General features: G+C 36.1%; 1 protein-coding gene across 6 annotated transcripts in view; it reads right to left on the bottom strand.

The window, feature by feature from the left end:
- SAMSN1 (SAM domain, SH3 domain and nuclear localization signals 1) overlaps positions 1 to 26706 on the bottom strand; it is a 174764-nt gene that overhangs the window by 15568 nt on the left and 132490 nt on the right. For all 6 annotated transcript variants that reach the window (XM_055567801.1, XM_055567800.1, XM_055567802.1 and 3 more), the window contains 4 exons: positions 16765 to 16836; positions 12012 to 12161; positions 7509 to 7638; positions 4691 to 4842 (listed from right to left, as the gene is read on the bottom strand). In XM_055567801.1, coding sequence (XP_055423776.1) covers positions 4691 to 4842; positions 7509 to 7638; positions 12012 to 12161; positions 16765 to 16836 — 504 coding nt within the window. The remainder of the gene's footprint in view (positions 1 to 4690; positions 4843 to 7508; positions 7639 to 12011; positions 12162 to 16764; positions 16837 to 26706) is intronic.

Here is a 26706-nt window from a genome sequence, read left to right as displayed (position 1 = left end):
TATATGCTAGGTATAATTATTACTCTAAATATTATGGAAAGAGAAATGCAAGCATTAATTTCTCAGGAACTCACAGCACCAGAACTCAAGCCTAAGTTGCTTGAATTAAAAAATGATGCACTTTTTATTTATCCTGTCAAAATAATACACATGCAGCATCATCCCTGGAGGGGCTCCCAAGTTGGGAAGGGGAAGAGAGAGAAGTCTATGGCTCTGTCTATGTTTCTAGTTCATCAGAAAAATTCATATACTTTGTGAAATGAATCTATCTAAAGTATTGCATCCATCTAAAATAATGAAAATGTTCAGAACTTTGTACATATAAAATATGTAACAAAATTATATATGTACTAAGGATAAATTATGCTATTTATTCTAGATTAATACTTAATCAACTAGTAGTTATTTAATTAATACTTGGATTGAGTTTCACAGCAATAGTTTAAAATATGAATGGAATGCATTGGGACAGATAGAATAATTGGTCTGTCTCTTTATTCACCTCTAAGACTAAGACTGCAGGAGTAATTGTTAAGCGCAAAAAACTTCACAGGGGTATTTTTTTTTGGTAAGGAAAGTTGATTTCTATGTAAATACAGTGTCTACATTTAAGAGTCATAATTACTCCTTTAAGACTTTTAGCTGTCTACCTTAGAGATTACATTATAGATTCTGACATTTTTGCCATTTTAGAGGTCTACCATCAAACAAAGCATTAAATCTGCTACTAAAAATATTTTTTTCTGCTGCTCTTGAATGTGCATTCTGCCATCTAATATACAAATTGTATTTGTAAAAGTAGAATCAAATGTGATTAAAAGATCAGGTCTTTCCAATTTATTGACAATTTGACATTCTGATCCTATGAGTTGCTCATCTAGTTTTTCCTGCCATTAACTATAGGGAATCAAATCCTAGGCTAGACGACATCAGTTAAGCAGACCTAGAAAATCCCCAGAAGCTCTAGGGGGTTATCTCAAAGTATTATACTCTTATGCTGCACCCTTCTTATTATCCTTTAAACTTGTAAAAATACATTACAGTAAGCCCACAGGCTACAGGCAAAAATCCAACTTCATTTCGGATAAGACCCTGGCTGGGGACAATAGTATCCATTATCCCGTGGTGTCTGTGGGATTTTTATTGTGTCCTACAAGAGCTCCACAAATGTCCCCTTAAGCAGCGCTAGGGGTAGTGCGCTGCATGGCATTATAGGGAAATATGAAATCTATCCTGAATCAAAATGTTTTCAATGTATTCCCTTCTGCTGCCCTCCCTCCACAATGGTTACTTGGCTATAATCCTCCTTTCCCCAAGACTTGGACTTAGACTTCAAATCATTTCATAGAAACAAGTAAGGAGCTAACTGTGGAAAGAAATGTTTTCCTCATTCTCCAGCTGAGGTTATTCTGATTTGATATCTTAAAAGGGATAAAGAGAAGAGCTGAGTGCCTTGAATGTGCAATAATAATATTGACACTTCATAGTTTATAATATTTATGGTTAACATTGGTTTGGTATTGACAGTATCAGTTCAGTTCAGTCACTCACTTGTGTCCGAATCTTTGTGACCACATGAACCACAACACACCAGGCCTTCCTGTCCATCACCAACTCCTGGAGTCTACCCAAACCCATGTCCATTGAGTCAGTGATGCCATCCAACCATCTCATCCTCTGTCATCCCCTTCTCCTTCTGCCCTCAATCTTTCCCAGCATCAGGGTCTTTCCCAATGAGTCAGCTCTTTGCATCAGGTGGCCAAAGTATGGGAGTTTCAGCTTCAGCATCAGTCCTTCCAATGAACACCCAGGACTGAACTCATTTAGGATGGACTGGTTGGATCTTCTTGCAGTCCAAGGGACTCTCAAGGCCTTCTCCAACACCACAGTTCAAAAGCATCAATTCTTCGGTGCTCAGCTTTCTTTATAAACCAACTCTCACATCCATACATGACCACTGGAAAAACCATAGCCTTGACCAGATGGAACTTTGTTGGCAAAGTAATGTCTTTGCTTTTTTAATATGCTGTCTAGGTTGGTCATAACTTTTCTTCCAAGGAGTAAGCGTCTTTTAATTTCATGGCTGCAATCACCATCTGCAGTGATTTTGGAGGCCCCCAAAATTAAGTCTGACACTGTTTTCACTGTTTCCCCATCTATTTCACATGAAGTGATGGGACCAGATGCCATGATCTTCATTTTCTGAATGTTAAGCTTTAAGCCAACTTTTTCACTCTCCTCTTCCCTTTCATCAAGAGGCTCTTTAGTTCTTCTTCGCTTTCTGCCATAAGGGTGGTGTCATCTGCATATTTGAGGTTATTGATACCTCTCCCGGCAATCTTGATTCCAGCTTGTGCTTCCTACAGCCCAGCGTTTCTCATGATGTGCTCTGCATAGAAGTTAAATAAGCAGGGTGACACACAGCCTTGACGTACTCCTTTTCCTACTTGGAACCAGTCTGTTGTTCCATGTCCAGTTCTAACTGTTGCTTCCTGACCTGCATACAGATTTCTCAGGAGGCAGGTCAGGTGGTCTGGTATTCCCATCTCTTTCAGAATTTTCCACAGTTTATTGTGATCCACACAGTCAAAGGCTTTGGCATAGTCAATAAAGCAGAAATAGATATTTTTCTGGAACTCTCTTGCTTTTTCGATGATCCAGCAGATGTTGACTATTTGATCTCTGGTTCCTCTGCCTTTTCTAAAACCACCTTGACCATTGGAAGTTCACGGTTCACGTATTGCTGAAGCCTGGCTTGGAGAATTTTGAGCATTACTTTACTACCGTGTGAGATGAGTGCAATTGTGCGGTAGTTTGAGCATTCTTTGGCATTGCCTTTCTTTGGGATTGGAATGAAAACTGACCTTTTCCAGTCCTGTGGCCACTGCTGAGTTTTCCAAATTTGCTGGCATATTGAGTGTAGCACTTTCATAGCATCATCTTTCAGGATTTGAAATATCTCAACTGGAATTCCATCATCTCCACTAGCTTTGTTCATATAGATGCTTCCTAAGGTCCACTTGACTTCACATTCCAGGATGTCTGGTTCTAGGTGAGTGATCGCACCATTGTGATTATCTGGGTCATGAAGATCTTTTTTGTACAGTTCTTCTGTGTATTCCTGCCACCTCTTCTTAATAGCCTCTGCTTCTGTTAGGTCCATACCATTTCTGTCCTTTATTGTGTCCATCTTTGCATGAAATGTTCCCTTGGTATCTCTAATTTTCTTGAAGAGATCTCTAGTCTTTCCCATTCTGTTGTTTTCCTCTATTTCTTTGCATTGATCGCTTAGGAAGGCTTTCTTATCTCTCGTTGCTATTCCTTCGAACTCTGCATTCAAATGGGTATGTCTTTCCTTTTCTCCTTTGCTTTCACTTCCCTTCTTTTCACAGCTATTTGACAGTATTGACAGTATAGAAAATTAATAATTTCTACCCTTTAGCTATAGTGACTTTGTGTCACTAAAATGAATAATCTAACACCTATAAAGTATTTTACCACTAAATCTTCCTCTGTTTGTACTATTGTAACACCTCCTCCCCTTGAGTATAAACAAAAGTATGAACATGATGAATTTCAAACCTGTGATTATGTTATATGACAGGAGGGGCTATGCAAACATAATTAATACCCAAAATTTATTAATTTGGGAATTAAAAAGAAGTTATCTGGATATTTCTGACTTAATCAGGTAGGACCTCTTAAAATAAAGAGATCTGAAGCATGGGTGAGCTTGTCTGCTATAGCTCTTGAAGGAGTGAACTGCCATGTTAAAGAAAATCATGGCTGGCAACCTCAGGGGACTGAGAATGGCTCCCAGTTAATATCCCTTAGGAAAGCAGAAAATCAGTGCTATAAGCAAAAAGAACTGAATTATGCCAACAGCTGGTGAGCATGAAAATGGACCCTGAGTCTCAGATAAGATCACAGCTTCAGCTGACACCTTGATTTCAGCCCAATGAGACCTTAAAAAGACCACCCAATTGAGCCCACATGTAAGACCTCTAGAACTGTGAAATAATAATACATTTGTGTTGTTTGAAGCCCTTACAGCAAAAGAAAATGAATATAGAAGGCAACAGCAAAGAAAAGGGAATTCAAGAGGAAATATCACTGAGAGAAAATTGTCAGGTTACTCGTGGCATTTGCAAGTACTGACTCAAGTATTGAAATTGCCTGACCAACTCTGGTTCCTAAGGCCTTTACTCTCCTGGACTCTTGCCTGATATTTCCATTTTCTCTCTGTCTCCTCGGGTTCATTATTTTTACTCCAACAAATATCAAGTACAACTAGGCACTTCTAGTAACTTGTGAGGCTTTTGCTAGTCAGAAAAAATGTAGACAGTTCCTTCTCCCTTAAAAGGCTATGATTCTAGGAGGTGGGTCATAGAGGATCTTGCTTTGATTCATGTCATCGAGTGTCCTATAAAGCAATTATCCTTCAATAAAAAATAAATTAATTTAAAAAGGCTATGATTCTGCATTATCTACAAAACACAACTTTTGTGAATAGCCTCGAAAGACTGATCGCCCTACCTTACCTCTTGTTTGTTGTTTGAATTCCTGCCACAGTAAACCAGTCCTCATTTCTCCTGTTGGGAAGATACACTCATCCCTAGTTCCCCATACTTGTACTTCCTGAAAGAGATCATACACCCAGCCATAGACAAACCATACAGAATGCACACACCTTGATTTTGAGGGAATCGGTGTCATAGGGGCTTGGTGTGAAATCGGTGTGTACTCGGGCACGGCCACAGAATGGTCCAGAGTAGGGGCCGTCATCATCGAGTCGAAAGCTGTCCCGGTTACTTGTACCATCTGAACAGCTTGTTATTCCACCTGATGAAAGCAAAGCAGACATTTACAGTTCTCTTTGAAGGTTCATAACATTCTGAACCGTCACCTGGACATAACGAAGCAGAAACAATGCTGAACAATTGGATGCCAGCCTCCTGCGGGGGTTCTAAGTGACTGACTGCTTATTTTTCCTCCCAGTCCTTCTCCATCAGTGACTTCTGTCCTGAGCCATTTCTGATCTTTATTCAGTCAACCTGATCCTTCTTTCCTCAACCACCAATTCAAGCTCTCTCTTACTTCAGCCTCTGTGATCTGATCCAGTAGCACAGTGCTTTGAGCACTGGCTGCTTGCTAAAGAGGCAGGAAGCATATAGCCTTAATGCCCTGTACAAGCCAGATAATGAATTTTGTACATGTAAACAAACACAGAAACCTATAATAACTATTTGATTTTTGTGCGCTATTGATCAGGAATGGTCAGAGCATAAGCCACAAATTTTCCTACAACTTACTATGATGTAGCAAAAATGGTATTTCAGACTTCCTACTGTGTACCAAAAGCCATTCTGAGACAACACCTCTATGTATAAAAGGTAGCATTTTTGTAGTGTGAATGACAGGGAAAGAGGAAGTGTGTTAGAATATCTATACTCCTAAATGGTTCAAAACTGTTCTGAACTGGGCAATTAAAACGGCTCCAAAACCTTGTTCTCTGGTCCTCTTCCTTTCTGATCTTGAACCTCATGGGAGGGGGGAGGGGAACAGATTCCACATTTGCTGCCTAGGGGCAAGAATGGTTCACTGGGGTGGTTACTCTGAGTCTCCCTACCACTCTCAGTCGTCACCTCTCTTTTTCCTATAGTGTGGTCCTTTGGTGCTCTGTTTCATGAGGGAGCAGGCCCAGTATCTCTACCATTCATTCAAATAAGTATAGAAATAAGATAAAGATCCCTAGGGATGCTTCATTTTTTATATAATGAAAGTCGCTCAGTCGTGTCTAACTCTTGGCAACCCCATGGACTATAGCCTGCCAGGCTCCTCTTCCCATGGAATTCTCCAGGCAAGAATACTGGAGTGGGTTGCCATTCCCTCCTTCAGGGGATCTTTCCAACCCAGGGATCAAACCCAGGTCTCTGCATCGCAAGCAGATTCTTTACTGTCCGAGCCACCAGGGAAGCCCTCATTTTTTATATGGACTGGTGTAAAAAAAAAAAGTGAGTTGCATCTAGTCACAGATATTAAGTTGTGTTTGATAATGGCTAAGTGGACTCCCATTTCCCTTATCCTCTCTTCCATGACTACTTCAGTCCCTGGCTTTTCATGGTATATTAAAGTTAATAAAATTCTACCCACATTTGGCACCCACAATTTTGAATTTTAAAACTTCCAGCAGAAATGAATACTAATGAAATCTGAATTTCACACATGCAAAATATACCCTTCAAATGATTCTGTATTAGCTTTTACTTCACAAAATAGCTATTCTACAGCCAATAGGCAAGCAGGAATAAAATTCAGGATATTTTCAACATCTGGTCTTTGTGATCTATCTTCAAATAACAGAAGCAGCTGATTTAGAATGGAATGGAAAAAAAACTTTGCAAAAAACCATTTACAAGCCATGAAAAGATTCAAAAGATATAAAACAGTGTACATATAAAAAATTTACAAGGCATCTTGTAGTATCGGTAGTTTCATTAAAATATTGTAGCAGGACATATGACTGAAGCCTGAGTGACTTCTTTGTTAGAAATGATATATTTTTAGAAAATTCTTATTGAACACATGCTGATTCCTTTTTGTCACCTAATTGATATGTGCTCAGTCTCTCGTTTGTGTATGACTCTTAGGAACCCTATGAACGATAGCCCCCCAGGCCCCTCTGTCCATGGGATTCTCCAGGCAAGAATACTGGAATGGGTTGCCATTTCCTCCTCCAGGGGGATCTTCCCGACCAGGGATCAAACCTGCGTCTCTTATGTCTCCTGCATTGGCAGGTGGGTTCTTTACCACTAGCACCACCTGGGAAGCCCTACCTAATTGGTGATATTTCTACTATTTAGTATTTATATACCACTTCACTTTTTACTCACTAATGCTGGATGGATACCTAGAATTGATGCAAATGTCCTGTTCTTTTCAGAATATTCCAGACAAAAAAAAAAAAAGGAAAGGAAGGAAACAGTGAGAGGGGGAGGATAGGGAAGAAATAAATAAAAAATGGAAAAAAAATGAAAGAAAAAGAAAGAAACACAGGGAAGAGGGAGAGGTAGGAAGACAGAAGGGATAAAGAAAGGAAGAGAAGAGGAAAGGAAGGAGTAAGTGGGGTATGGAGAAAGGGAAGGAAAAAAGGCAGAGAACAGGATTTTAGTTTTCTGAATATTTCAATTCTTTTAAAAAACCTGGATTCAAAATAATGCTAGTTCTCTCCAGCATACTATATTGTAGGATTCAGATTTAATCACCCAATGTGATCTATTTAAGGCCTATCCCAAGAGCCCTGCTGACCACAGTGCTAAAATTTTCAAAGCATTCCATAATCCTAATATACTATGTATTATTTTAAATACTAGCAATTCCATAGATTCAACATGCTAATCAAATAGCTGGAAGCTTGTTGCTATTTTCACAAGCCTGAGAGAAATAAATTCGTTGTTTTTAGTTACTCAACCCAGATCTCCCATCTTGTCACTTTTCTATAGCCTTACTTGATGAGCTCTGCCCACTGTAGAGACTGTCCAAGGAGTCACTGGTTTTGAGGGAGATCTTCTCAATGTGGGTTCCAAGCGTGGGGTCACTGTTCCGGTATGGGAGGGTATCCTCTCCATCCTCCTCATCCTTCAGAAAATCATATCAGAAGTTAAGTGCAAAGAACTGATTTCCTTGGAGACTTTCACTGTGTGCATTGATTTAGCAAGCAAGACAATACTTTAGCAACAAAATACTTAGGAATACATCAGCATCAAATATGAGTGTCATTAATCCTTAGCTCAATTTCTAGCAAAACGTTTTTTGGTATTCTTGGAAAAATTATTTAGCTGAAACAGTCCACATTTTGGAATTTAACTGAAATTATCCAGTTTTTTTTTGTAATTAGAATGAATATCATACCGAGACTATTTAATCAGAAATGTTAGGTTTATTAACATTTGTGCTTTATCTGTTAAAGTGCTTTTGTTTCTTCATGTTCTTCTTATCATCTGTTTACCACCATTACTAATCCTTTGAGATCTGATATTACAAGTTTAAACTCTGCATAGTTGCTTCATGTCAGTTATTTGCACCCTACCAGATCACTAGATATGAATAAAACATGCACACTTTGCAATTCTAAAGCAAAGCTTATCTAAGAAGCTTTACAAATCTCATACGGTGCTTGCCACCTAGTCAAGTGAAAAGCAAATCTTGCATAAAATTAGGAAAGACAGACAATCTCAAAAGAAATTACATCTGCTTGAAAACACCTCAAATGTTTTCCATATTTAGATAGTTTCAACAAAACCTATGAATTTCTTAATACTCATTAAATATAATTCAATATTCCTCATTTTTAGCATTTCTAAACATTGATAAAACTTCAGAATAAACATATGATATATGCTTAGTTTGATTCTCTGCTTTTATCCATTCCTTTATTTATTTGTTCAATCATTCAGTACAAGCCTGTAGAACATCTTCTAAGCAACTGGCATTGTTTGGGGGAACTGAGGATACCATGGTAAACAAGATTCAGGGTCCTACCTTTAATAAGGTACATTTTAGGTACATTCTTAGGCTGTGTGTGTGTGTGCATGCACGCACGTGTGTGCATGCATGTGTGTGCATGTGTACTCTTTGGGGAGGTTTGTGTAAACAAAATGAACAAGACAATTTCAGAGAATAAGTGCTATGGAGGAAATAAAACTGGACGAAGTGAAAGGTTTAGCTATTCAGATTAGGTTTGGAGGAAGGTTGACTGATTTAGAGGGACCACCAAAGACCTCCTCCAAATGGTAACAGAGTCAGCATTATTGATCTGAATGATAAGATGATGTGATTTATATGAAGATTTGGAGATAGTATCCCACTCAAAAGAAATAGCAGGAACAAAATAGCTAAACAAAGAATTAACTTGAGTTATGCAGAGGAAAGGGTTTTCCAGGGGCTAGCAGGTAAAGAATCCACCTGCAAAGCAGGAGGTGCAGGCAGACAGTTTCATCTCCTGGTCAGGAAGATCCGCTGGAGGAGGAAATGGCAACCCATTCCAGTATTCTTGCCTGGAAAATCCCATGGACAATGGAGCCAGGTAGGCTACAGTCCACGGGGTTGCAGAGTCAGACATGACTGAAGCAACTGGACATGCACACATGCAGAGGAAAACAACAAGGCCAGTATAGCTGGAGCTGAGTGAGAGCAAGGAGAGTATTTAGGGTATGAGCTCAGAGAAGTAGACTGGAGCCAGATCAGAAGGAACTTCTTAAGCCACTTGAAGTGACCATGCAAATCTCTTGCTGTTGGACCCTTCAGATACTCAGATCTCTTGCTGTGGGACTCTTCTTTACTGACATCCCTAACTACTGGCCCTCTGTATTCACCAGTGTGTTCGCGAGGAAGCCATGTACCAATGACTTAAGTAGTGGGGCTACCATTTGAGTCCAGGCTGGTAGGATGTGGGGCTTCTGGAATGAAAACCTTGGGTTCGAGGACTTCCTATCAATCTGGCCAAAGCTTTCTTAAAACAGTGCTGAAGTGTGAGATTTGAATGATCCTTCTTCTTTCTTTGTCTCCTTTTATAGTTATCAGACTTGCATTTTATTCTAAAGGATTTTCTTGCTCATTTTTTCTTTCTCTTCTTTATCCTTCACAGGCATTTTCTCCAAGTCTTTGGTGTGTCTATTCCTTTCTTGGGGTCTACTTCTCAGAGGACTGTAATGAACACATCATAGTAAGGGAATGCATTTTGGTACTGTAAAATTTTAACTGGTACTGTAAAATTTTAATTTCTGAACTTGACTTTTCAAATATCTTTCTGGCTTTCATGTGGAGAGTGGCTTTTATGGAGGAAAGAGTGAAAGAAAGGAAACCGATTAGGTAATCTAGGCAAGAGAGGTCGTTTACTTAATTTAAAGCAGGAATAACTTACATGGAGATGTTAAGAGTTTTTAGATATGCTTTGGGGTTAAAACTAGAAGGATATGATGATTAATTGCTATGAAGAGTGGGAGAAAGAATGAATTTTGGGTGATCTCCGGGAGTTGGTGATGGACAGGGAGGCCCAGCGTGCTGCGATTCATGGGGTCGCAAAGAGTCGGACACGACTGAGCGACTGAACTGAACTGAACTGAACTGATAGGCTTTTTTCTTTTTTTCTTTCCTTCTCCTTCTTTCTCTCTCTTCCCCTTCCTTTCTTTCCAACATCTACCATTAGTACAGTTTTGCTTTTACTTGGAAGACTGGACAAGAAACAAACTCTTTGTACAGCATAGAGAGTCAGTAATTCCATTTTAGGGATATCAAGTTCTACATATCTATTATGCATCTAAGTGATAATATCAAATAAGCAACTGGTTGTATAACAGATAAGCAAAGAGATCATAGCTAGAGATGTAATTGTGAAAAACAAAGTCATGAGACAAAATGAGATCACTTAGAAAGACTAAACTGAGTAAAGCATCTGGGAACAAGCCTCAGGAAGACTCAATATTTAGAAGGACAGGAAAGAAAGCATAGCCAGGACAGGAAACTACGAGAAAGAAGGAAAACAAGAATGCCCAAAGCAATCGTAAAAGAGAATGTTTCATATGTAATGAAGTCATCACTTGCATCAGACACAGCTGAGACGTATGTAAGAAGAAAGAAAGGTGACCATTTGATTTGGCAACACAGAGGTTAATACTGACTGTGACCATTCTATTGTTTTAATGGAGTACTGGGGAGAGAAATCCTGTTGAAGTGGGTTAAAAACAGACTAGCTATAAGACATATAGATCAACAGAATAGAACTGAGCCCATAAATAAATCCATATATTTATGATCAGTTGATTTTTCAACAAAGATGCCAAGGCAATACAATGGGGAAATAATTGTCTTTTCAATAAGAAGCGTTGGGATAACTGAATATCCAGATTCAAATGAATGAAGTTAGACTCCTACCACACACCATGTAGAAAAATTAATGGACGATACACCAAATTTTAATAGCTACAAGTATAAAACTCTTAGAGGAAAACACAGGAGTAAATCTTTGTAACCTTAAATCAAGCAATGGTTTCTTAGATATAACACTAAAAGCACAACTGATGATAGAAAAAATAAATTGGGCTACTCAAAATTATAATCATATGTGCTGTAAACGATACCATCAGGAAAGTGAAAATACGATCCACAAATGGGAGAAAGTATATCATATTGCAAATCACATATCTCATAAAGGATTTGTATCATAATATATTGTTTTAAAAATCATAAAAGTCAACAATAAAAAGACAACCTAATTAAAAAAACAGGTAAAATATTTGAATAAACATTTTTCAAAAGAAGATATGCAAATGGCCAATAAGCACATGAAAAGTTTCTCAACATCATAAGCCACCAGGGAAGTGCAAATCAAAGTACAATAATTCTCTTCCTACCCATTATGAAAGGCTAACATAAAAAAGACAGACAGTAACAAGTGTTGACAAGCATGTGGAGAAATTGGAACTCTTGCACACTGGTAGTGGGACTGTAAAATGATGTAATTTCTTTAGGAGATACTTTGCCAGTTTCTCAAAGTATCAGACAGAGTTACCATGTAACCAAGAGAAATGAAGAATTTTTCCACATACAATCTTGAACAAAGACATTCATGGCAGCAATATTTAATATAGCCCCCAAGTGAAAACAACCCACATGTTCACCAACTGATGAAACGATCAACAAAATGAAGCCTATCTATAAAACAGAGTATCATTTGCTAATGAAAAGAAATGAAGTATTACTGTTTGTTCCAACATAAATGATCTCTGTTCCTCACATACAACATGCGGCATTTTTCTGAGCCTCTTGTTTCCTCTATTAAAATGTGAACAATAATACTGTCTTCCACCCAACTTCTGGGCAAAATTATCAAGGAAAAAAGTTATTGAAATCCTTCATAAGCTACCAAGTACTTCTATATCTAGAAGAACCTGTTCTATATTTTAAGAAATACATTAATAGAAAAATACAAACGATTAACAGAGGACGCTTACCTTTTCTTCAGAAAGGGCTTTGATGTACTTTTTGCCCACTTTTTTCTTCATTGTCCAGGAAATAGCTCTCATTTTTTTACCTAAACTTGCTCCATTATGTGAAGTTTTGTTTTGTTCTCCACTTTCATTTATGGGTTCCCCTTCGTATACCTAGTTATAATTGTTTACAAAAGACAAAATAATGAAGCAATGAAAAACATTGATCTGAAAACATCATTAGAAGATTCCAAATTTGTGGGCTTCCTGTACATTCTGTGTAGCAGTGTTCAAAATTTCAAACAAAATGAAAATAATGCATGTTTTTAAAATTGTCTAGCTCTGGTTACCTGTATTACAGACTCAGAAAGTAAAACTTGTTATCGAAAGACGTGAGCTTCACATCTGATATTATTAAAGATAATTTTAGCTATATTTTAATAGCTGTATAGTAAAATTACTTTAGTCCTTCCTATTTATGAGATGGACAAAATAGGAAAAAAATGCCAAGCATGATAAGTGAATATCTACTTAGATGAGAGATATTTTTTGGAGGCCTTAGAAAGGCTGCAGCATCTATCCATGCTGAACAGGTACTAACATAACTTCTTGCTTCTTATAAATTGAAATGGTCATGGTTATTTTTTAAATTTTGGAGTTAATTAAATCCACAGAGAAACTGCAGTTTTTCCATCTTATAGGTTATGAATACGTGCACATTTCCAACATTCTCAAGTAACATTAATTATGAACTTGTTCCAGCCATTAGAACAGAGATCTTTATGTATTCCACATACTAATCAAATCTCTATTTAGACTGCTTCTGATTTTTGCCTATTAAGAATTTTGTTAAACCAGTGATTTCTCATCTAACTCAGAATAAAACAATGTTCACAGCTCACAAGTCTCTATAACAACATAATATAATGTGATATAATGCAATTATTATAATACATATTGCAATATAATATTGTTGTTATTTAGTCACTAGGTTGTGTCTGATTCTTTGGTACTCCATAGACTGTGGTCCCCCAGTCTCCTCTGTGCCTGGGATTTCCCAGGCAAGAATACTGAAGTGGTTTGCCATTTCCTTCTCCAGGGGATCTTCCTACCCAGGGATTGAATCCACATCTCCTGTATTGGTGGGCAGATACTTTGCCACTGAGCCACTAAGGAAGCCCATAATATAATATATATATTACATTATATAGAGTGTATATGAGATAAAGAATTCAAACCATCTCACCCCTTGCTACTTCTCAAATTTTTCTTGTTCACTATAGGAATGATTCTCAAAATGTGGTTCTAAGACCAGTAGCAACAGAATCACTTGGGGCCAATTTGTGTTTTAACAAACTCTACAAGTGACTTTGATACATGCTAACATTTGAAACAACTGTAACTGAGTACTGCCACACCAGTCCCTCTGCCCTTTCTCTTTCATATTCCCACCAATGTTTGTGCTTGTTTCAGCCATTGGCTTCCACCAGATATCTACAAATGTCTTCCTTCATTCGTCCAGGTTTCCACCCACATGCCAAGTAATGGAAGAGAAATTTTCTGACTGATCACCCCATTTGCAATAGCCCACACGTGTCCACACTCCCTGTATATTTACTATGATTTATTCTTCTTCTAAGCACTTAACAGTATCCAATAATATATTTGTTTGTCCTTTATATTTTACTGCCTGCATCTCCCACTATGATATATGCTCCATGAGACTTGAGACTTAATCTGCTTTATTCCTCCTAAGCATCTAAATATTTCCAAGAACATAACTGACCCTCAATAGCTTTTTAATAAATAGAACTTCTTAGGTAGAACTTTGGCATTGTTTTCCCCTTGGAGGACATTTTTGGATGACATATACATAATATCCCAGATTTGCAAGAAAGGACCCTTGAAGGTCATCTAGTCTAGTACTGTCCACCATCTCTAATAGGTGGGTGGCCAGTCATTCCTTGAATATAAAAAATCATGGGAAACGTCTGTTTAGTGAACTTGAATATTTTAATATGAAGGTGTAACCACATAGTTAACATCATTGTTAATAAATATTATGTTTTACTTCACGTCTTACCCCCAATTGCCTATGATAAATATGAACGGACAGCCAATTTAAGTCCTCATTGCACTTTATTAATGTCTACATTCAGGGTTATAAAGGCAAAGATTCTTTGCTTAATTTGAAAGCGCTGAATAAAATACAACTTGGAACTACTTAAAAATTTTAGTGTTAGGCTTTTTATTTTCTCTTTACTTAAACTTTTTCTATCTTCATTGTAAAGTTATAAACTAAAATAAGAAAATATATTAGTTTATTACTATCTGTGTTAACTTACCATTGCCTAAGTTTCAAAAAAGTGCCATAAGTATTTTTAATTTCAGGCTTTTCCATAATTATTTACAGAAGCTTTGAGGAGACTATGTTGACATATATTTAATTTCAATATTTTTATGTGCTTTTCTCTTTCATAGCCTGAATCTCAGTTTATGTATATACTTATTTATGGGTTTTGTTGTTGTTGTTGTTTTAAAGTCTGTCTCCCCCTAGACTCTAGGCTTCATGAAGTAAGGATTTTCACCTGTATTGTAACAATACTTTCTGAGCGCCTAAGGGAGATACTCCAGTAGATGCTCAACACACATTTACTGAATGAGTGAATGACGGTTTGCTAAAAAATGTACAAACTGCTTTATCGAGTTCATTAAATTCTCTCACAAATTGCTAGGCCACCACTACTAATCAGTAAGTTTGAATGAGCCTGAGCAACTTTTATAGGTCAACTCTAGAATAAAAACTTAGTAACAGTAAATATACCTACGTAGGATTATAGAAAGTATAGGATTATACAATATGGGAGTTTGGGGCTGACATGAACACACTGTTATATTTAAAATAGGTAACCAACAAGGACCTACTGTATAGCACAGGGAATTCTCCTCTATAACAGTCTAAATAGGAAAATAATTTGAAAAAAAAAAAAGATACTAATACGTGTATAAGTGAGTCACTTTGCCCTGCATCTGAAGCTGACACAACAGTGTTAATCACCTACACTTCGATATAAAATAAAGACTTAAGAAAAGATCGACAGGAAATCCCTCATGCTAAAAACATTATATAGGTCTTCTCACTGTATACCATTTGTAAAAGAAAAACATTTGGGTTCTCACTATTTGTGTTGTATAAGGCTTCTCACTATTTGTAAAAATTGTATAGGGTTTCTCACTATTTGCATTGTATTATTTACAATTATGTAAGTGTTGATAGACCATAAAGCTACATACAATTTCATATATTTATATCCATGTAGGTATAAAGGTTTATTCATAAGTTTATATATATAAATGAATAGGTGAATAAAATAAGATATATGTAATGTATATATACATATAAAGGGATATAGTATGCACACATGTACATATATATGTGTTAACAGAGGTATTTATAAAGAAGTAATAGATGTCATTTTCTTTCTACTTTTGTCTAGAATATCCATTGCTGAAATAAACATATTTAAAGATAATATAGATAGATACAATATAGGAATCTGAAAGATATTCTGAGAAATTAGACATGATAAAGAAAATTCTTTGTAAAAAATAATAATGCAATATCTAGAATGAATAAGATGTGAATAATATCTAAAGCCTATTGATTTAAAACAAATCTACCACATGAATAAATAAATCAGGTTCAATGATAAATATATACTTTCACTTTTCTCAGTATGTATTCCTCCTCTCTACTATTTTATTAGTTGTTATTCCTTCTTTAATCAGTTTTTACAGTTGGCCCATGACTTATGAGATAATATAACAGAATAGCAAACTTTGGACAAGATCTCGCTTTCTGCCTTTGTCATTTATGACATGTATGATTTAGAAGTAATTTTGTTCAAACATATTTCTTCAATGATAAAATAAAAATAATAATATTTCCTACTTACAGGTAGGTAAAGTGCTTAATGTTGTGCTTACTTCCTGCAAGTGCTCAATTAAATGTAGTGATGATGATGATGTCAATAAGCTTATAGGAAGCTTTTCTTAAGCTACATTTTAAGGTGTTCATGGTTTGTAAATGTATATGGAGCTTCCCGAGAGGCACTAGTGGTAAAGAATCTACCTGCAATGCAGGAGACATAAGAGACATGGGTTAGATCCCTGGGTCAGGAAGGTCCACTGGAAGAGGAAATGACAACCCACTCCAATATTCTTGCCTGGAGAATCTTATGGACAGAGGAGCCTGGTGGGCTATAGTCCATAGGGTTGCAAAGAGTCAGACATGACTGAAGTGACTTAGCATGAACACACTCATGGAATGGTCACCGCTGATTTCATGGTTAAATGGTCACCACCATTTCAATGTGTACAAAGGTGTGAAAGTGTAAATGAGCAGAGCAGCCTATGCTCTCCTTAACTAATTTCCAATGAAGCCATTTAATCACTTCCTAAATTTAAACAATTATAACTTACTTAAAATTTAACATGTATGTCATTTCATATGTGTTACTTTAAATTATAATTCTCTTCTTAAATTGATGTTCTGCCTTCCCAAACATCTCTAAGGTTTCTTAGATAGCTTTTTACTCTTAATGCCCAGCATGGTGCTAGGTACTAAATAATTGTTCATTTGTCACAAAAACGTATGCAAGGCTATGGTTTTTAAATATATATCTTTTGCTTACTGTAATTTGCAAAAGTTATACTGACTTCATAATTTTTCATAATGCTTTGTATAACACTCATAAAAATGGAATGGAATACTAACCCCAGTCGAATCCTCTGGTTTTGCTGTGGAATTATTCCAAAAGCGATCGAAGTTCCCAAAACTGCTGCTGCGCTGTAAAATAGGAAAGAAAAAGCAAAAGAAACAGGATTTGTGACTTTCATTGATAAAACTGCTAAATATATTAGATTATGACTTAATAAGCCCAAGTCTCTTGTGAATACAGGATTAAAAAGACTCTTCTTTCTGGAATATCTAAAGGTGCTGATGGTGTGTTATTAACATTCTAATATTTACACTTCATAAAATGTCTTTTATGTTTATGATATAGTGTTAAGCACCTTGTAGAAAATCTATTAAATTATTTTGGACTTATAGTGTTAATTTTGCTTTTAAGAATGACATGTGTTGCTAGACAACCAGGCAACTAATAGAAAACAACAAAACAGAAAACCAAAAGCAAGCATTTGAGTAGATTAACCATTGTGCCTCATAATGATCATATTTGTCAAAAAACTAATGCAAATGCATTTCCCAATGCTGACCCTTGATAATTTGAAACTCTCTACTAGATTTCAGAAAGAGAAGGCAGATATACACAGACCTATTAATAAATTGAAAAGAGCATTTAGGTATGCATAGTCTTAGGTTGGGGGTAAAACTGAATTTTTACACATTTAACATGAAATTACAATGAGACCTCTAGATCAATTTCGTTCACTGGTTTTGAGAGAAAGCTCAATATGTTAATAGAAACCTTGTTCTCTTGGATACTTTTTGCCTACAAGGCTAAATTTTTATTCTTATGTAACTCATTCTAGGCAGGTAATTATAAGCAATTCCTGATTACTACAAAGTAAATGATTCTTCTAAAGACATTTTTTAAAAATCTTTAGTCATGGAATCAAAAATTGCTATTTTCTCACTATTTAATTTTATATATTGTTTGAGATGGTGGATATCGGACATTACAGACTTTATATATGTTCTATCTTAAGAACTTCATTTCATTTCAAGCTTATAATATTTTCAAAATAGGCTGTGGTACTGAAAAATAACCTGATAATTAGAAAAGTTAAAAATGGGAGTCAGTAATCTGTAAAACTTTGTATGTCCTTTAAAAGTCACAGACCATTTTAGTTCAAGACGGCTTCAAAGGTACTTAGTCCTTGCAAGCACTCTTATTCTCAGATCTTCCTACTAGCTATCTTTAAAACTCCTTGTTTCTCTTTTAAATGAGTTTATATAAAAAGATCCTGGCATGTGACAAGGGGTGAGCTTGATAGACACTGTGATACGGAACACCACCCCAAGGATGGTGACTGTGTTAGACACAATTAACGCCTTTTGCTGACTTGCTACCCTTGCTGAAGAAGCCCTTCAGCTTGTGGCAAGAGGAGAGAAAAAGAAGGACTGAAATTGAAAACTACTCTGGAAAATACAATCTTTTCATGCAGGGCTTACGGACCTAGAATGATTTCCGAGAGCATTAATCACTTCAACTTGCCTCGTAGGCATTTCTGCCAGGCCATCATTGCCCGGAAATCGCGAAACGGAATTGAGTGTGGTCTTGTTCTGCTTATAAACAATCTGAACACAGAGAAAGCTGTTACTTTTTTATATACTTGAAGCATTCTTATGGCCTATTGGAGCCTGTGCTTCGGGCACTTTTGTAGCCTATAACCAGTCTATGCCCTGCCTATTAAATATTAATGAAGGTTACAATGTGTTATCCACCACTGGATAATGGGTCAGGTTGCCCAGAGGGGCACAGGATAGGCTCACCTCAGCACTTCTCCACAGTATCTTCTGCCATTAAGTAATCAATAGTCACCACCTTTTAAAATTAATTCTCCCCTCATTATATCAATAGAAGCAGATTGAGAAGTGGTGGTTTTCAGAACTATTACTTTGGGTTTTGTCAGTCATCTCATTACAAATCACTCAACAGATTCAAGCCAGAGGAGTAAAATATCAGTCCATGCTAAGAAACCCTTAAGAAGCAAATCTAAGTATTTAAAATAATGTTTTTACAATTTCATTATTCTCTTGTCAGAAAGTGACTTTCTGAGATGGTTTCATAATGTATAGGCTATGGCTTATGATGAAAAAAGACTAATGTCTACTATGAGGTATGGATAATGAACAAATGTGTAATTTCTACTCTTGTTAACTTTCTAATGAAAAGGTGAATCATGTGGAGGTAAGCTGGTTTCATAGATGATAGTCCTTTACAAATGAGAATATATTTCAATACTGATAATTTTGCAGTGTATAATTATAGAGGATTAGACTTGGCAAATATTATTTTGTAACAAAGCTCCCATCAAGACAGAGCTATTATATAAACAAATAGATATCCACAAAAGAGTAACTTAAATAAAAAAGCAATTCATATTTTAGATAATTATTTGCTTCTGTTGGCATTAGATTATATTTAGTCTTCAACTATAAATCTGTATAGTATTTCCTTATCCAATTAGATATGTTTGTAAAATGACACACCTGTGTAAGATAATTTGGAAAAACTAACAAAATTACATGCAATTGACCTTTGACCCAAAATTTCATTTCTAGACAACTATAACAGATACACTTGAATATAAATTGATTTGCACATCCACATTCAATGGAAATTTTTTATAGAAAAGCTATAAACCTCAATGTTCACCAGGAGAGTACTGATTGAATAGTATATGGTAAATTCAAATAGTAGAAATGTGTACATCTGCAAAAACCAGAAATATATCTCTTACCTGATGTGAAATGATCCCAGGATATAGTGTGTATGATAAAAGTCAAACATGGAAAAATGTACATAATAAACTGCTTTTTATCTAAGAGTGGAACTACATCTGTATGTTTCAATACAGGCAAATATGTATTTTCTTTCTTAGAGAAATTGGGTAAAATAAGCAAAGAAAAAGAAAAGAGAAAAAACATTTTCTAAATACGCCTTGTTTCATAGATTTGACTTTAAAACTATTTATAAACAAATTTAAATAAAAATAAAGGCAATCCCTAAAAATTCCAAATAAAAATAATTAATCTAATTTTATTTTGAATTGATGGCTTAGAGAGAGGAAATATTTTAAGCAACTAATAAAAAACAGTAATTTGATGGTTTAAAGAACAACAAAAATGACAAATTTTAACCAGTTTTCCAATCCCATTTACAACTGCATCCAAGAAAAGTACCTAGAAATCAACCTGACTATGGAGGTAAAAGACATGTACTCAGAAAACTGTTAGACACTCATGAAAGAAACTGAAAAGGACTCTTACAAATAGATATACCATGCTCATATATTGGAAGAATTAATATTGCAAAAATTACCCTATTACCCAAGGCAATCTGTGAATTCAGTGCAATCCCTATCAAAATATTAAAGGTATTTTTTACAGACCTGCACGAGTTCACAAATAATTCTAAAAATTGCATAGAAACACAAAAGACCTTAAATAGTGAAAGCAATCTTGAGAAAGAAGAACAAAATTGGAGTAATCACACTGGCTGATTTGAAACTATACTACACAGCTACAGTAGTCAAAATAGTATGGTATAGACACAAAAACAAGCACATAGATTCATGTAACAGAATAGAGAGCCCAAAGTACACCACACTAAATGGTCAATTCTACAACGAAAGGAGCAAGCATATACAATGAAGAACAGACAGCTACTTCAACAAATGGCATTGGTAAACTGGAAAGCTGTATGCGGAAGAATGAATTTGGATTATTTTGTCACAGTGCATAACAAACTAAACTCAAAACAGATTATAGACTTAGATGTAAGACCTGAAACCTTAAAACTACTAGATGAAATCATAGGCAGAATATTCTTTGACATTGATCTTAGCAACATATTTTTTTGGATATGCCTCCTCCTACAAGGGAAACAAAACAAAAATAAATGGGACTACATAAATCTAAAAAGCTTTTTCATAGCAAAGGAAATCATCAACAATACAAAAAGGCTGTATACTGAACAGGAGAAGATATTTGCAAATGACGTATCCAAAAAGTGATTAATATCAGAAATATACAAAGGAGTTATAAAAGTCAGCATCAACTCCCCTCCTAGAAACCCAATTAAAAAAATGGAAAGAGGACCCGAGTAGATATTTTTCCAAAGAAGACATACAGATGGCCAACAGCAGCACAGGAAAAGCTTCTCAATATCACTAATCATCAGGGAAATGCAAATCAAAACCATTTGACATTTGATAATGTCAAATGACTATTGTCAAAAGACAGCAAATAACAAGTTTTGGCAAAGATGGGGAGAACAGGGAACCATTGTGCACTTTTGGTGGGATTGTAAACCGGTGCAGCCACATTGGAAAACAGTAAGGAGGTTCCTCAAAAAATTTAAAAATAAAACTATTATACAATCCAGCAATTTCACTCCTGGGCATTAATCTAAAGTAAACATAAACTCTAATTTTGAAAAGATACATGTGTCCCTTTGTTCATTGCAGCATTATTTATAATAACCAAGATATGGAAGTAACCTAAGTACATATTCATACATTGATGGGTAAAGAAGAGGTGGTATACAAATACACACACACACACTGAAATAAAAAAGAAGGAAATCTTGCCATCTGCAACAATGTGGATGGACCTAATGGGTATTTTTTAAACTGAAATAAGTCAGACAGAGAAAGACAAATACTGTATGATTTCACTTACATGTGGAATCTAAAAATCCAAAACAAACGAACAAACACAACAAAACAGAATGGCCATATTAAAAATATTGTCCCTGTGATAAATTGTATCCAAATATGGGACAAGTGCAGTATCAGTAAGAAAAATAACTGAGGTACACTGAAATATATATGTCTGAATTCATGAGTTCATAATGATGCTAACTCAAAAGAAAAACACCAGCTGTTACTTTTGAAATGTTGCATCCAGATTATGAAAACTGACAAATAAAAGGAAAGACAAATATTTAATCTGTCCTTCTTGTATGAAACATATTTTAGAGTAACAAGATACTTAATTAGGGAAATTTTTTCTCTCCATGTATATGTGTGTGTATAATCTAGCTAATCAATTAAGTGATGAAATTACAAAAGTACCATTTTGTAAGTCCCTAATGCAATAATGGGACTTCCCAGGTGGAACGTGGTAAAGAATCCACCTGTCAATGCAGGAGACACAAGAGACAAGGGTTCCATGCCTGGGTTGGAAAGATCCCCTGAAGTAGGAAATGGCAATCCACTCCAGTATTCTTGCCTGGAAAATTCCATGGACAGAGGAGCCTGGCAAGCTACAGTCAATGGGGTCGCAAAGAGTTGGACATGACTGAGCACACACATCAGACAACCTATTTATCTATCCATGCAATAGTATCACTGTAGGAGGAGACAGAAACTAAATACATAGGAAATTTTAAAAAGTGAACGAGACAAGTGACTGGGGCTAAAATGGAGCGAAGTGACACTATAGATGGCAGTGCAACAATGGGTCTAGGCAACGATCGTCAGTGGCTACTAAAATCACAAAAGGAATGAACCAGAACACGTGCTTCATCATGGAAGCATCTAATGTCATTAATGAAATGTTCTTAAAAAAAAAAAGTGCAATCACACCAAGCTTCTGGATCTAACTAGCAGGTCACAACAAATAAGACAGAGGAGCATACCAAAGGACACCAGCAATATGATGTCAATCAGAAAAGTTTAGGCAATGAGAAAATCTATAGGACAGATAACCTGATTTCTTCAACCAGTCAATAGAAAGAAAGAAAGGAGGAGAAGGAAAGTATAAATTAAGAATCTTTAAGAATTATATCAATTAAATACTGTACAATCCATGGATTGTATTTAGGTATCGATCACGTAAAGTATTTTAGCAAAAATATCCAGGAGACAACTGAGGAAAATTTTAAATAAGTAGCCATATGATGTTATTAAGGAAATATTTTTTTTTGTAATTCAAAATAATCTAGTGAGGGGCAGGAAGTATATGGACATAAAGAAGACATTGACCTCTTGTTATTTAATGATTAATTAGGTGATGCATACATGGGGTAGATTGTACTAAACTGTGTTTACATATGCTTCAAATTATCCAAATAAAATGTTGGGTTAATAAAAGAACCAAAGGTACCTATATAAAAGCCAAAAAATAATTTACAAAAGTTAATAAGGTATGGGGATAAGGGGGGCACTCAGGAAAATTGTATCTTTCTCTCAATTTGCTGTGAACCCAAAACTGTTCTTTAATAGATAGTCTTAAAAGTTAATGGTTACATAACTTTCTAAGGAACCAATTTTTAAAGATATCATTAACATCGCTAAGGTCATGTTTGTTTAGAGGTATGGACACATTTAAGGAGAAAATAAAGTTTTGGTTTCTAAATTTATTTTAGTACAACAAATGTTTCAATATAAATGTGTATTGTGTTATCTTTTAAAGACTCTCTGATTACGTAGTACAGATTACCCTCTTTCATATAGTCTACTTGGTGTACACAAAAATAGAGATGAATAAGTGGCACTTGGGCTTCCCTGGTGGCTCAGTGATCAAGAATTCACCTGCCAAAAGATGCAGGTTGGATCGCTGGGTCAGAAAGATCCCCTGGAGAAGGAAACAGCAACCCATTTCAGTATTCTTGCCTGGGAAATCCCGTGGACAGAGGAGCCTGGTGGGCTACATTTCAAAAGAGTCAGACATGACTTAGTGACTGAACAACAACAAAAAATGGCATTTGGGGTGTTTAAACACATTTGTGTGTTTTGTGTTTGTGTGTGTCCCTACACAATGCAATGAACAATATATAAGAACTTAAGAATAGATTCGTTAGCCTCACTTCTTCTCTTGTTTTGTATAACAATTCTAATCATTATAGAATGTGTCTTCATATGAAGCATGTAGTGTTCTTGAAAATCATAGAGCCCTTCTCAATTAGGAAATTGTCATGGGAACCAGAATTTGCAAAAAAAAATATTTTTTTCCAGTTTTCCATCCTACTGTACTCTCTATTATATCATTCAATTACAACGTTTTAATCCTGTTTTCTGTTTTCAAAGAAACTTGCTACTAAGCTGGATGAAAAGTATATAAACTTAGCTTGATAGATAGCACTGAATTAGTTTCTTAAAACAATGACCATCCTAAATTTATCAACATGAAGAAGAATTAGGGAGTCTCTCTTTTGGAATGTAAATCAACCTTTTGAACAAAACCAAAAGAACTGAACCCTTTTTTTCATTTTTTAAGCACTCTCCAACTTCTGGGATCTTCAAGTAAAATCTTATCTCCAAGATGACTTAATATTTGGGTAAGGCATCAGCGGAAAAGTTTCACAGTCTATTTCAAAGAAAAAATTTGCATATGTGAGTCAGACATCCGCAGCATTTCGAAATACACTGGCAAATAAGAATTACACGCACTGTGCCAATGAGTTCTCACATCATCTAAATATTGCACATACAGCCTTCATTGGTGATATGCTTTTAAAGTTCAGAATTATGTTTCAGCACGTGCTTGTATGAATATTCTATAATATGCCCAATCTCAATAAGCTTGTCAGCCTTTATCCAAAGGCATTCCAGGATCTAATTGTTCTCACTAATTCAGGTGCTGAGGTCTTTTGAAGAGTGTGAAACAAGTTTAACTCACTTAAAATAATCTGTTAGGATTGCCTCAGTGTTAAATAATTACACTATCATGTGGTGATGATGGAAGACAGTTGTTTGGGTGCCAGGCGCCCGAAGGCTGAAAGACAAGCAGAGTGTGAAACGTGACCTTCAACAGTAACATTAACCCCAAGTAAAGGCAACTCAGTGCTCAAATATGTATCAAAGCTCTAAATATTTTTACATCTGGATTCTTAGAACAAAAGTTGGTCTATTTGATCTCTTTGGTTTAGTATCTTTCGTTATCAACTGCACAGACCATCTAAAGGAAGTGCAGATTCTGACTCCACCATAGTGTTTTAAAGTTGTGTCAAAATTTCCATGCTAAAGCTTTATTTTCAGAAGTTGATGTGCCGAGAGATGTTTTCAGCAAATTGAAACTACCTCAAAGAAGATTACCTAAAGGAAACCATAACTAAAAACAAAAAAAAAATCATCGTAGAATGAGCCATACCTGTAAAAGTGGTTATCATAACAGTCTATTTAATGTAACAAAACAAGTTTCATAAATAAAAAGAACTCAAACTTTCAGAATTCTCAATCATATCCCTGAATTACTTATTACCATATCTCATGATTTGCATTGGATACATTGACTGTAAGTTATGCTGCACTTTTAGAAATTGAATAAAAATTAAGATACTCTTTTGTCAGAAAGGAATTCTTAAATAATATTGATATATCTTATATGACTTTTCAGGTAAAAAGCATAACACAACAAAAGTTGTCACTTCATATTACCAACTCTTTCAAAACCATATAGAATACAAAGGAAATGGAAAACTTTAGAAAATGTGACCATGATCAGGTTATCTTAAATGTCTCAGCTCCTCATTTTTCCTACTGTAAAACTTCTGCTTGACTTACTCACTCCTGCATCATTATTATAGAACTTATTTTCTATTCCTTCTCTCTTTCTAATTGGTAAACCCATAAACAAGTACACTAAATGTCCCTATTGACCACTCCCCCCTCCCCAAGAATTGTTTCATTATGACCTTTCTTGGAAATCAATTTCCCTAGGGTATCCACTTTTGCAGCTGCTTTAGTTTACAGTAGCTTCTCTGCCTGTCTTCAGGCTGGAAGGCATATGTGTGAACAAAAATCTCCCTCTACTTATGTCCTCTTACCCCTGAGGATCTGTGTTGATTCTGCCTTCTGAACCTTGCACCTAGACTGTTGGAAACCCATATTTGCTCATTCCTCTCTTTGGGGAGTTTGGCCACATAATGCAAAATAATGTAATATACCACACACACGTTCTTTCAGCCTCCACATCTGCTCAATCTTTCCCCAAATCTCTGTTGTAGGCATTTATTCTCATTGTTGTTCAGTCATTGAGTGGTGTCCAATTCTTTGCCACCCTATGGACTGAAGCATGCCAGATTTCCCTGTCCTTTACCATCTTCCAGAATTTGCTCAAACTCATGTCCATTGAGTCAGTGATGCCATCCAACCCTCTCATCTTCTGTCGCTCCCTTCTCCTCCTGCCCTCAATCTTTCCCAGCATCAGGATCTTTTCCAGTGTGTTGGCTCTTCACATCAGGTGGCCAAAGTACTGGAGTTTCAGCTTCAGCATCCTTCCAATGAAAATTCAGAGTTGATTTCCTTTACCATTGACTAGTTTGACTTGCACTTGTGTGTGTGCATTCTAAGTTGCTTCAGTCATGTCCGACTGTTTGAGACCCTATGGACTGTAGCCTGCCAGGCTCCTCTGTCCATGGGATTCTCCAGGCAAGAATACTGGAATGTGTTGCCATGTCCTCCTCCAGGGGATCGTCCAGATCCAGGGATTGTACTCGCATCTCTTATATCTCCTGCATTGGCAGGCAGGTTCTTTACCACTAGCACCACTTGCCACCACACAAATATGTCATTCCTGCATCAACGAAATAGCTTTCAGCCCCTTAGTCCCAACTCTTGACTCTCCAATCACCTAAAATCATACCACTGGACTCCTAAAGTACCAGTTCTTATCATTCCATTCTTCTCAAAAAGTAAAGCTTGCTCCACATTGTTATGATGGCCACTGAGGGCTTGCTTTATGCCAAGTGATTTATCCATAATCATTTCATTAAACAAATACAACTCTCCTTTGAGGTAGTTCTTGATTTTTCCAGTTTACAGATAAGCAAAACTGAAGCTCAGAGAGTTTAAGTGACACTTCTTTAGTTATCAGGAAGCCCTAACTTAGCATGTTGTACACTCATGATTCCTCATGGGATCGGGCAATGCTAGGCAATCTGATTAAGCAGAACTGACACTCCTTGCTGGCCAATGTGGACACATTCAATTATGTTTCTAAGCTGTTCTCATGCTATTTTTC

This window comes from Bubalus kerabau, chromosome 2 (genome assembly GCF_029407905.1).
Source record: "Bubalus kerabau isolate K-KA32 ecotype Philippines breed swamp buffalo chromosome 2, PCC_UOA_SB_1v2, whole genome shotgun sequence".
Lineage (NCBI taxonomy): Eukaryota > Metazoa > Chordata > Mammalia > Artiodactyla > Bovidae > Bubalus > Bubalus kerabau.
Note: the sequence above shows the minus strand (reverse complement) of the source record. Positions and strands in the feature narration are given on the sequence as shown.